Source organism: Cetorhinus maximus, chromosome 17 (genome assembly GCF_964194155.1).
Source record: "Cetorhinus maximus chromosome 17, sCetMax3.hap1.1, whole genome shotgun sequence".
In the NCBI taxonomy this organism is placed as follows: domain Eukaryota; kingdom Metazoa; phylum Chordata; class Chondrichthyes; order Lamniformes; family Cetorhinidae; genus Cetorhinus; species Cetorhinus maximus.
Window position 1 is genome coordinate 19,635,366 of NC_135895.1, and position 13,347 is coordinate 19,648,712.

At 47.0% G+C, this 13,347-nt stretch overlaps 1 protein-coding gene across 2 annotated transcripts in view; it reads right to left on the bottom strand.

Moving 5' to 3' along the window:
• bcar3 (BCAR3 adaptor protein, NSP family member) overlaps nucleotides 1-13,347 on the bottom strand; it is a 164,100-nt gene that overhangs the window by 50,339 nt on the left and 100,414 nt on the right. For both annotated transcript variants that reach the window (XM_078560802.1, XM_078560803.1), the window contains one exon: nucleotides 8,165-8,204. In XM_078560802.1, coding sequence (XP_078416928.1) covers nucleotides 8,165-8,204 — 40 coding nt within the window. The remainder of the gene's footprint in view (nucleotides 1-8,164; nucleotides 8,205-13,347) is intronic.

The window sequence follows — 13,347 nt, forward strand, 5'->3', positions numbered from 1 at the left end:
TGCTCCTAAAGGCTTCTTGCCGCCCTTTGAACAAAACCTACGTATGACGACAAACATACATTCTCATTGTGCTCACAATAATAACACACCCCAGAGGGAGTCTGTTAACTGCAATCGCAAACAGTAATTGTAGCTAATTACCATTTCAAAGTTGCTCACTGCCTGAGCTGCTCAAAGTATTTACAGATGAAACCACAGGCAATAATAAATTCCAGCTGATGATGTTCTGAAGCGACTGAAACTCCCCAGCTTGCTCCCTGGGCTAAAGGTGGTCAACTGAATGTAGTCAGCAGGTTAGCGAGTTGGTGGGGGTGTAAGAACTTAAGAAATAGGAGCTAAGTTAGCTAATAATAAGGGGAGATGGTGGCACAGTGGTAATGTCATTGGACTAGTAATTCCCCCCCAGGCCTAGGCTAGTGATGTGGGTTCGAAATCCCTGCCCAGCAGTTTGTGGAATTTGAATTCAATGAATAAATCAGGGATTAAAAGTTAGTTTCACTGTAAGACTCCATCTGGTTCATTAGTGCCCCTTTAGGGAAGGATGACCTTATAAAAAAAAAAATGCTCAAAATTATGAGGGGAATAGATAGAGTGGACAGGATAAAATTGTTTCCCTTGATGGAGAATTCTAGAACCAGGGGGCATAGATTCAAGATAAGTGGCAGAAGGTGTAGGGGGGACATGAGGAAGAACTTTTTTACGCAGAGGGTAGTGGGTGTCTGGAATTCGCTGCCCAAGTTGGTGGTAGAGGCAGAAACTCTAAACTCTTTTAAAAAATACCTGGATCTGCACCTTAAGTGCTGTAAACTGCAGGGCTATGGGCCGGGTGCAGGAAGGTGGGATTAGAAAGGGCACCTGGGTGTCCTCAGGCTGGCATGGACAAGATGGGCCAAATGGCCTCCTTCTGTGCTGTAACTTTTCTATGGTTCTAAGGTTCTATAAGGTTTCTCTAGCTTGCCCCGTCATTCAACAAGATCATGACAGAACTTCAGGAGTGTGATGGGTGGGGTGAGCAGTGGAGGGGAGGTGGGGGTGTTCAGCAGTGGAGGGAGGGTGGGGGGGCTGAGCAGTGTCGAGGGGGGTAGGGGGGTGAGCAGTGGAGGGGGGTTGTGGGGGTGGAGCAGTGGAGGGGGGTTGGGGGGGTGGAGCAGTGGAGGGGGGGTGGTGGGGTGGAGCAGTGGAGGGGGGTGGGGGGGTGGGTGATCAGTGTCGCAGGGGTGGGGGGTGGAGCAGTGGAGGTGGGGTGGGGGGGGTGAGTAGTGTCGGGGGTGGGGGGGTGGAGCAGTGGAGGGGGGGTGGGGGGGTGAGCAGTGTCGGGGGTGGGGGGGTGAGCAGTGTCGGGGAGTGGGGGGGGTTGAGCAGTGTCGGGGGGTGGGAGTATTGAGCAGTGTTGGGGGTGTGGGGGGTGAGCAGTGTCGGGGGGGTGGGGGTATTGAGCAGTGTTGGGGGTGGGGGTGGTGAGCAGTGTCCGGGGGTGGGGGTGTTGAGCAGTGGAGGGGGGTGGGGTTGAGCAGTATCGGGGGTGGGGGGTGAGTAGTGTCGGGGGTAGGGGGGTGAGTAGTGTCGGGGGTGGGGGTGTTGAGCAGTGTCGGGGGGTGAGCAGTATCGGGGGGGTGAGTAGTGTCGGGGGTGGGGGGGGTGAGTAGTGTCGGGGGTGGGGGTTGGGGGGGTTGAGCAGTGTCGGGGGTGGGGGTGTTGAGCAGTATCGGGGGGGTGAGTAGTGTCGGGGGTGGGGATGTTGAGCAGTGGAGGGGGGGTGGGGGGGTGAGCAATGTCGGGGGGTGGGGGATATGAACAGTGTCGGGGGGTGGGGGGTGAGCAGTATCGGGGGTATGAACAGTGTCGGGGGTGGGGGTTGGGGGGGTTGAGCAGTGGAGGGGGTGTGGGGGCAGTGAGCAGTGTCGGGGGGTGGGGGATATGATCAGTGTCGGGGGTGAGGGTTGGGGGGATTGAGCAGTGGAGGGGGGGTGGGGGGGGTGAGCAGTGTCGGGGGTGGGGGTTGGGGGGATTGAGCAGTGGAGGGGGGGTGGGGGGTACGATCAGTGTCGGGGGTGAGGGTTGGGGGGATTGAGCAGTGAAGGGGGGGTGGGGGGTATGATCAGTGTCGGGGGTGGGGGTTGGGGGGTTGAGCAGTGGAGGGGGGGTGGGGTGGGTATGAGCAGTGTCGGGGGTGGGGGGGGTTGAGCAGTGTCGGGGGGGTGGGGGGGTGAGCAGTGTTGGGGGTGGGTGGGTGAGCAGTGTCGGGGGGGTGGGTGGGTGAGCAGTGTCGGGGGTCGTTGGATCCTGGTCACCAGTTTGTTGGGACTTGTGGATCCGGGTTACGTGCTTGTTTTGGGATGGCCGAGTTGGTACAATAGACAGAGTTGACCAGCAGACAGATCTTAGGTGGAACACATTCTGTTTATTTATAAAGGTACTCAGCAGTTACACTTGTGTGCTTTCAACTCAAACCCTGCCTCCATACTTATTACTAACTCAGACTCCTGACTACAGAGGTAGCCCGTGCTACTCCTCTATTGGTTACATAAGATCATGTGATCTTCCTTTCTACCATCCTTCTTAAAGGTATACTACACATTACATAAAACCATAATTACCCCAGGGTTGTAGGAAGGGGAGGATTTTTTTTATAATCTGTCCCACATTCAGCTCCTGCTGTTAATCACTGAATTCGGCCAGGGCTTAACAACGGGGGGAGAATGAGGTAAATATCTGGGTAAGTATAGAGCGTCTAATTCAAGTCTGTGACATAAAGGTCAGTGTTGGAGACATTTTCAGAGAGGCCCGGGTGGCATAATTCTACCAATTATAAATTTAAACTTCCTGGGTGAATACCATATGTGTGCATGGGTAGGGGTAGGGATGCCCACAGGAACCTAACACACAACAGCAGTGAACGTCTCAACATTCACCGCTATTGCCATCGGACGATCCAAGTCAATGTTTTTTCTCTCTCTACTGGTGCTGTCTGATCTCCTGAATATTCCCAGCATTTTCAGTTATCTTTTCCTCTCTCCCTCATGTTCATCTAACTCCCTGTTAAATGCAGCTAATGCTGTTCGTCTCAACTGCTCCTTGTGGTAGCAAGGTTCAGATTGTAAACAATCTCAGGGTACAGAAGTTTCATGGGAATTCCATATCGGTATTATTAGTGACCGTTATACATATTTATGGCTCCTACTTTTGGACAGTCCCACAAGATCTTCTCCACATCTACCCTACCAAACACTTTCATAGCCTTAAAGACCTCTATCAGGCCACGCTTCAGTTTGCTTTATCCTCACCTTTGTCTGCACGAGCCCAAAGATGCACACAAGGGAAAAGCATTTGCATTCTCCTCTCCCAACACAACATCCTCGGAACATATGTACTTTTTGTACAATAAACATTATTCCACCCATGCACATGCATAAGAAGTTGCAGGAAGTCAGTTATTTCCTTAGTAGTGGGCCAAATCCCTCTCATTAAAGACGCACACTGTTATTAATTAGCTAGCAGTTTCAGGGAATGACGAGACACAGTGTGAGCTTGCTGCTAGATTTACACCACTTCACTGTTTCTCTCACACAAGCTGCATCTCACTCAGCCTGCCCATTATTTTTCAGAACTTGCCGCATTTGCTCATCCATTGCTCATTAAACTAGCTGCAGAGAGTTAGGGCTCATAATTAATAACGCAACTATCCCCTTAACAATGAACCCTGATCAATCTCTCCAGCCTGGAAAGGGAACAATTTAAAACATTGAGGCTGATACCTGCAGGTGGTAAATTGTTGTTGGAGGTCTTAAAAGATGTCAAATTTAACATTTTACATCTTTTCTCACTTTCTTTCTCTTGCTCTTAATCCAATCTTTCTTTCCCTCATTTACGACAGAGATGAGGAGGAGTTTCTTCTCTCAGAGGGTAGTTAATCTGTGGAATTCTTTACCGCAGAGAGCTGTAGAGGCTGGGTCATTAAATATATTCAAGGCTGAGATGGATAAATTTTTAAATCAGTAAGGGAATCAAGGGTTATGGGGAAAAGGCAGGAAAGTGGAGTTGAGGATTGTCAGGTGAGCCATGATCTCATTGAATGGCGGCGCAGACTCGATGGGCCGAATGGCCTACTTCTGCTCCTACGTCTAATGGTCTTATGGTCATCCTGTTTTTTTTTTTAGCAATCCTTAAATTTCTTTAGCCAAGGAGACGGACTATTGATCCCTCCCTTCACTCAGGTCCCAGAATCCACATTTTATGCTCACATTTCCAGCAACTTTGAGAGCAACATTTATTTCAGTTGAAAGCTGAAAGACAAAAGCCCAACTTGCAGGCCTCACCATGCGATTCCCCACTCCAGCAACATTTAACCCATTGCCTCGAGGTTTCGATCTCCCAATTGCAATGTTTCTTACATCTCTAGCCTATCGATACTCAACTCTGACCTCTTCTTTTCCTCCCTCTACACTCCAAATATGACATGCTTACACATGCTTACTCACCCCCTGCATCATCGCCATGCTAAAATCAATCACACCCTCCCAGGCCTCCTCCCCCATCTGCGGGCAGGAAACAAAGGTCAGGACTATTCCGGGGCCCTGAACCTGCCCCGGGGGGGAAACAGTCACTCATTGTGTTTTTAAGGGGACGGGCATCTTAACTGGTGTGAAGACGGGCTTGCTGCCAAATGAAGTATGGCTTGAAGCTGGAGGGCCAATCAGGGGCCTTCTAGCTTCAGAGCAACGGTCAGCATTAGAGTAAGAGGACAACTTATTTAATCATGAATTTAAAAAATGGGTTTTGCACTTAGGCGACCCACTGCGGAGTGAGGACTGGGAGGTGGGGTTAGATTCCCCAGTTAGGCAGGGAGGGCCTGTAAGCCTGCCTGGAGTGTTACCCTCCCCCCCCTAGCCTGCCACAGGGGAGCCGGTTCCAGGCAGCTAAACTAGCCCCCCCGTTGCCTGTAGGAACCTGCAGTCTGACTGGAAGATCCCAGTCGACCTCCTTTCATTGTCCTCAACAGGCTCCTAACGCGTCATGTTTCCCCCACTCCCGCCTCCCAAAAATGGCCTGGAGGTAGGAAGGAGCTGGGTAACTGGCACATCGGACGGCAGGGACATTTGTAGTTCCTGCCCAGCTCCATTTCTGGGCCTGGCGAGTTCTCAAAATTCAGCCCTCAGCGTTTACAATAACTCTACGCCAAATCATTCTTGGCCCAGTGCCTTCTGTACCTCCCTTTAGTCATCCCTTTGCTCCTCTTTTAAGTGTCAGTCGTGGCCCAGTTAGTAGCACTTTCACTCCTAAATCACAAGGTTCCGGTTCCAAGTCCCACTCTGGACTTGAGCACTAAGACCGAGGCTGACGTTCTAGCGCAGTGCCGAGGGAGTGCCGAACTGTCAGCGGCACCGCCTTTCGGATGAGGCATTAAACCATGGCCCCCATCTGCCCGCTCAGGTGAATGTAAAAGATCCCATGGCGCTATTTCAAAGAATAGCAGGGGAGTTCTCCCTGGAGTCCTGGCCTATATTTATTCCCCAATCAACATCACTAAGACACATCCTCACAAAAAAAACCACGTTTTTAATCACCTTGCTGTTTGTGGGCGTTTGTTGAGCGCAGTTTAGCTGCCACGTTTCCTACATTACAAATAGTGGTTACACTTCAAGAAGTACTTCATTGGCTGGGAAGTGTTTTGCGAGGTCGGGGGATCATTAAAAGTGCTATATCAATGCAAGTCACTTTTCTCCAAATTTGCCATCACTTATTCCTTGGTCTATCTCATCTCTGTCTTTAAACGTGACACTGGCCAACTCTCTGGACCTCACTTCTTCAACCAGAGAACAAAGAAGCACGCGACACAGCAGTGCTATTTTTAAAAGAATACCACAAGCAGCTTGCACAGCACCGCCCCGACCTAATCTTACAAGCGCAAACGCAAACCTTTTTCCGCAGAATAATGTCACTGACAGCCTGACCACTTAATGTGATTAATTCCATCCATCAAAACTCAGTAATGCACCCTTAAATCAAGGCGGACAGTCTAGTTGTTACCACTAGAGGGGGCCAACTATCACTGTGTGGTGCAACCTATTACACAAGTGCACTGAGCTTTTTTTGCCAATTGGAATGGCCAGTCATTGACTATCGTGCAGTATTTCAACACAGCCTCAGCCCTTTAACTCCCTCACAAGATAGTTACACCCAAAATTCTTTGAGAGTGGTAAAGCAAGATAATTAACAGCGGTTAAGGCTTGCATAGGAACTTCCAGCCTTACAACAATTTACCTGGCTCCTTGCGTGCAGACAGGTGTCTCAATGCACTTCACAGGGCCATGGGTGAATATGGTTGGGCACTGAATAGGAGGGAGAAAGGAGGAAACTGGGGGTTGAAGGGTGAAAGCACAGTCAAAAAGAGGAGTGGAGGTGCTGGGGGCAGATCCCTGGCAGCCGAATTAGATTGATACTGCTCCTATGAAGCACACATGTGTATAATAAAACCATCAGCAATAAATCATTGATACTTTTGAGTGCCCCTCTCATCATAAGCAGCGCTGTAGGGATGCAGGTTACCGCTGTTACGTGGAGATGGTTTCTCGAGTTGCTTGTCCTTTACTGACCAGTATCAATGACATCCTGCCTTGGCCATTGAGTAGTATGTTACTCATTCTTTATGTACCAGCACGGCCCAGCTATGAATAATTGAGCCTCACTGCACACTGCGTTCTGAAGGCTAGACTGTCTCCATTGGTTTGTTTCAAAGTGCCAGGCTACAACAATGAAAGTCAAATGCTATAACCACTAGCCCTGCTAGTCAGCTCCGCTGCAACTTACATTTATATAACATCTTTAGCGTAGCAACAAGTCCCAAGGTCATAAGGAGCATCTCAAAGGAGGAAAGGGGTGGGGGGTAGAGAGCCGGAGAGGTTTAGGGAGAAATTCCAGAGTTCAAAGCTCTGTGGCTGATGGTGGAACAAAGAAATTTGGGAATGTGCAGGAGGTCAGAATTGGAGGAATGATGTAAATAGCCTCAGTTCAAATTCAAAAACCACTTTTATGTTGTTTCTACCCTGGTTGGTGCACTAATTGCTTGGCCACTTAGGTATTTGGCTTTCAGTAATCACCATAAACAAACAAATACTTTGCAAGTTCTTGTTCATTTTTCTCCTGCTACTCACATCAAAGGGGTCAGTTGGAGGTAACTGGCGAGATTTTTAAACTGCGCTGAGAGAAATGCTTTTTGTTCCCCATCTTCTTTGGCTTGTCAGAGCTTGAAGTTAGAAAGGGCTCTCTGTAATCCAGCTGTGATACAGCAAAGTCACACACATGACTCTGGCACCGACACTGCCTCACAGCTCCCAAAAGGCAGGAGACACAAGTCTGTTCTTCAGATTCTGTGACCAAGGCCTGATGTCAGGAAGTCGTCCAATGTTGCCTATTATCTAGCTCGCAAAGCTCACAAAATCTCACAAACCGAAACAAAGCATCCCTTGTTTCTGCAAGTCCGTGTCTTATTTATTAACCGTTTAATCTTGTCTAGAATGGCAATATCTAACTGCTGCATGAATTTCCCATACAATCTGCTTCACAAATACGGTTTTTAAAAAGCTGCAGATCAAGTGTCGAGGATGATTGTGAAACCCTTATTTATTATCTTTCCGTAGGTTTTAAGTCCATGATGTCCAGAACCCTGATCAGGCTTTTCAGTTCATTCACATTTACAGGTTTATGCTTTCTCAGATTAACAGTGCTAGCGCTGAGTGTTAAGCTACCAGGGCAGATGACTAGCAGGTAGCCTTTGTAAGGGAAGCAGTTTGATCATTTCTCAGAAACTGCTTGCGGCGAGCAATAATATTATGGCAGATCAGACATTTTAAGTGTATAATGCTCTGCCTACACTGAAGGGCACAGTCAACTTAGCCATGTAAATTACTCTGTGCCCTGTTTAACGCAGTCGCTAACTACACAATGAATGCCTTGATCATCGTGGCACCTGATGGGAATTAAACTCCCAGGGAGCTGGAACTGAATCATTATTGCACCCTATAAAAGGTGAAGAAAGCACTGGACAAGGGCTCAACAAGATAAGATAAGCCAGTCACAAATCAACTCTAAAGCAGAGTAACCATCCAGTTAAGCCTAACGCAAATGTCACCATTACATATACAATATTTGGAAACAGGTAACGTACCTTGACATATTCGAGGGCAAGGTCCATAATGTCTGTGTCCCTGCAGGTGAGAAAAGAAGCATTGGGGTATTGGAGCATCAGAATGATAGATATAAAAAACACACACAGTTTGTACAGCCACTTGTTGGAAGTCAATTATTTCAGCTTTCAGCATATCTGCAAATTCAGGTTTCATTGGTTATATTTCTAAAAAATTGAAGTGCTCTATACCCTTGATTATCAATGCACTCCTCCTATAAGCACAGTGCAATCCAAATATACAATGTTTTCATAAAACATAAACAGGACTTTGTTGTCCAACAGCCTCAATATGGCAATGTGGTTGACTCTTAAATGCCCTCTAAACAAGGGCAATTAGGGATGGGCAACTGGCCTACCCAGCGATGTCCACATCCCAAGAACAAATGAACTGCATACTTAAACGTACAAAAGATGCAATATCTATGTAGAACATAGGCCCAAATTGATCATATTAAGTACAATACACTTATGCATACTATGGCCTCTTTAAACATATTGGAATATTCTTTCTTGAAATTAGATACAAAAAAATTTAACAGATTAAAATGAGGAGCCCTTTGTAAATATGTTCATAAAGATTCACTTTGTCCCATATTGGCAGAAAATTCATAACCTATTTCATTTAAAAATGTGTTTAAAATTTCATTGTTAACAGGTATCAGGAAATTTCACAAACAAACTTATAGGCCTGGATTTTCACTCCTGGGTCGGGAGCGCAGAGGCTGGACAATTGCTGGATCTGCAAACTCGACCCAGCAAAAAGTGCCCCGGAAGTTCGGATTTTTGGCCCGGTGGGACTGGGTTTTATGGGAGTTGGGGCTGCCACCCCCTGGAAACCATTCGGAGACAGCACAGGGGTCACCAGGTGCAGAGGCAGGCTGGGTATAGAGACCCGCCTCAGTGCTCTGGCATTGCGATAAAAATAAAAGAAAAAAACAGCCCTCCAACGCTCATCCCTCACACCCCATCACCCTTTCAACACACTCCCCATGACCCATCCATCCCAACCCATGACCCCTCATAACATCCATGTCAACCTTTGCCCCTCATCCAACCCCCCCGCCCCATGGACCCTCATATCCTCCATGCCAACCTATGTCCCTATTACCCACCCCCATGGCAACTTAGTGCCAACTCGTGACCCCCACCCACCACCCTTTGCCCTTTCACCTCCATACTAACTCACCCAGTATCCACCACAGACAGATCTCAGGACCCATGCTGAGATTAAATAAACTTCTTAAGTGTCTATTAACAAATTCGTTATTTAATAAAAACACTCATTAATCAAAAGAACCCATTCACTACATTCAACTTCCTCTCTTACCTTATAAAAGCAAGTATTTGTATTCATAGTCACACTTCAAAGACTTTATAAGCACTTGGAGCTGTCAATCAAACTGTAAACTGACAGGCACCCCACAGTGATAATGATAGGCTGTGAAATCAGTCATGCAGCATCAATCCTATAATGATTACTCTCAGGCTTATCATGGAATCACAAAATTGTTACAGTGCAGGAGGAGGCCACTCAGCCCATTGTGTCTGCACCAGCACTCCGAATAAGCAAATCCCTTAGTGCCATTCTCCTGCCTTCTCCCTGTAACCCTGTGCATTCTTCCTTTTCAGATACCAGTTCAATTTCCTTTTGAATGCTTTGTTTGAACCTGCCTCCATTACACTCTCGGGGAGCGCATTCTAGTTCTTAAACACACTATGTGAAAAAGTTTTTTCTCATATTGCTTTTGCTTCTTTTGCCAATTACTTTAAATCTGTGCCTTCTTGTTCTTGATCCTCTCACAGGTGGGAACAGTTTCTCCCTATCTATACTGTCCAGGCCCCTCATAATTTTGAATACCTCAATCAAATCTCCTCTCAACCTTCTCTTCTCCAAGGAAAACAGTCCTAACTTTTCCAATCTATGTTCAGAACTGAAATTCCTCATCTAGGTCAACAGAGTGAAATAGCAAGCATAGATTGAAAACTATAGTGTTCTTAAAAACAAATATTTAAAGGGCAGCAGATTTAAATGCCTTGACAGTTTGACAGCTCCCTTTGCCAGCTCCTTTTGACAGTTTCAATGTAGTTGACTGTTCCAATGAATTTTGTGAAATTTTTATGCACATTCATGTCTAGTTTTAACAACCCAAAGGCCATCTGACCTCTCCTAAAGTTGTCCCAGGACCATACCCAAAACGGTACCCTACCTCTTGAAAAACTTCCTTAAGTTTATAATTTTCCCTACCAGGTCTAAAGAGCGCAAATCACATATGACTAAAGGCAGCTTTTTTAAAAATTCATTCACGGGATGTGGGCTCTGCTGGCTGGGCCAGCATTTATTCTCCATCCCTAGCTGCCCTTGAGAAGGTGGTGGTGAGCTGCCTTCTTGAACCGCTGCAGTCCATGTGGTGTAGGTACACCCACAACTCTGTTGAAGGGAGTTCCAGGATTTTGACCCAGCGACAGTGAAGGAACAGTGATATATTTCCAAGGCAGAATGGTGAGTTACTTGGAGGGGAACTTTTAGATGGTGGTGTTCCCATCTATCTGCTGCCCTTGTCTTTCTAGGTGGTAATGGTCATGGGTTTGGAAGGTGCTGTCTAAGAAGCCTTGGTGAATTCCTGCAGTGCATCTTGTAGATGGTAACACTGCTGCTACTGTGCGTTGGTAGCGGAGGGAGTGAATGTTTGTGGATGTGGTGCCAATCTAGCAGACTGCTTTGTCCTGGACGGTGTCCAGCTTCTTCAGTGTTGTAGGAGCTGCACTCATCCAGGCAACTGGGGAGTATTCCATCACACTCCTGACTTGTGTCTTGTAGATGGTGGACAGGCTTTGGGGAATAAGGAGGTGAGTTACTCATCGCACGATTCCTAGTCTCTGACCTGATCTTGTAGCCACAGTATTTATATGGCTAGTCCAGTTCAGTTTCTGGTCAATGGTAACCCCCCAGGATGTCGATAGTAGAGGATTCAGTGATGGTAATGCTATTGAACATCAAGGGGAGATGATTGGATTCTCTCTTGTAGGAGATGGTCATTGCCTGGCACTTCTGTGGCGCGAATGTTACTTGCCACTTGTCAGCCTAAGCCTGGATATTGTCCAGGCCTTGCTGCATTTGGACATGGACTGCTTCAGTATCTGAGGAGCCACAAATGGTGCTGAACATTGTGCAATCACCAGCGAACATCCCCACTTCTGACCTTATGATGGAAGGAAGGTCATTGATGAAGCAGCTGAAGATGGTTGGGCTGAGGACACTACCCCGAGGAACTCCTGCAGTGATGTCCTGGAGCTGAGATGACTGGCCTCCAACAACCACAACCATCTTCCTTTGTGCTAGGTATGACTCCAACCAGTGGAGAGTTTTCCCCCTGATTCCCATTGTCTTGAGTTTTGCTAGGGCTCCTTAATGCCACACCCGGTCAAATGCTGCCTTGATGTCAAGGGCAGCCACACCCACCTCAGGGGTTCAGCTCTTTTGTTCATGTTTGAACCAAGCCTGTAACAAGGTCAGGAGCTGAGTGGCCCTGGCGGAGCCCAAACTGGGCGTCAGTGTGCAGGTTATTGCTAAGCAAGTGCTGCTTGATAGCACTGTTGATGACTCCTTCCATCACTTTACTGATGCTTGTGTGTAGACTGATGGGTAATTGACCAGATTGAATTTGTCCTGCTTTTTGTGTGCAGGACATACCTGAGCAGTTTTCTACATTGCCGGGTAGATGCCACAGCAAGCATCTTAAGCAATGAACCATTGGGAAGATAATGTTGCGCTAATAATGAAATGGAATGTGTGGTAGAACTTGAGTACAAAAATCCAAATGCGTTGCGACATGCGCATGCACACAGTGCAAAAACAGAATAAATTCAGCTACAGGGAGCTGGGGTGGGTTCCCAGAAAGTCATTTTCATGTTTTTAACAGACAGTGAAGCCTAAACCTGTGATTACATTGTTCGCCAGATGATCACTTCAGCACCATGCTTCCTATCATCATATACACGGCTGATGATCAGGTGCCTGTTCAGCCTCCCATTTAGCAGCTTCTATCAGGTATACAACAATGACAACAACCTCAAGTCGACTGTTTCTGTCTTTAATTTGCTTTGACAGTCGATAGTTCCAACAATGCACTTTTTTTTGTTGGCATGAATGAGGCTCTTTTATTCAAAGGTATTTCTTGTCTCTTCCTCGTTTGGTACTCACTCTGTACTGTAGCCACCCAAGGACTCTATTAAATGCTATTATTCAGTCAGCCACTAAGGAGCAGGGGAGAGTATTCTGGAGCCCACTCTCTTGGATCACATTGCTTGCCGTGAGTGGGAGGAATGTAGGAACAGAAGCAGGCCATTCAGCCCCTCGAGCCCATTTGGCCATTCAACTAAATCATTGCTGATCTGTATCTCAGTCCCTTTCACCTTCCTTGGTTCTGAATCATTACCCAACAAAATCAATTTCATCTTTGAAATTTTTAATTGCTTCCTAGTCTCAATAGTTTTTTTGAGGGAGAGAGTTCCAGATTTCCACTGCCCTTTGTGAAGAAGTGCTTCCTGTATCACCTCGGAATGACCTCGCTCTAATTTTTAAGGTTATGCCCCCTTGTTCAGAACTCCCCCGGGGGAGGAAATAATTTCATTTCTCTCCTCAGTGTTTTGCCCTTGAGATGGGATCAGTGACCAGTAAAAAAACAACAGACTCCATCTACCCTCCCCTCCTGTCCTGACAGTGCTGTTACCTCATTGCTGTGGTACAGTTCTAGACACCAGTCAACTTCCACTGCCTTGTCCAAGTGGCATTATTCCTACTTGAGCCTTGGCAGAGTGCGCTGGCAGCTTATTCTGTTGTTAGTTGGATGGGAAGGTGGTGAAAATCAGCCCAGTTGAGCCTAACATCCACATCCCAGCAAGGGCCAATGGACAGTGATCAGGAGTGGGCCCTGCCCATTTTGCCTAACCCAGAAGCAGAGAGATCAATTGCAGATTCCTACGGTCATTCCAATGGAGACTAACACATATTTCCCTGATCTGTCCTGTTATAGTGTAATTGTGTTTTATGCTACAGTATTAGCTACAATACTGATATACTATTTCAGCCAATTAAAAAGAGGATGCCATGTAAAAAGATGTTTGTGCATTGACAATGAAAGAAATAGACTGGGAGGTGATGT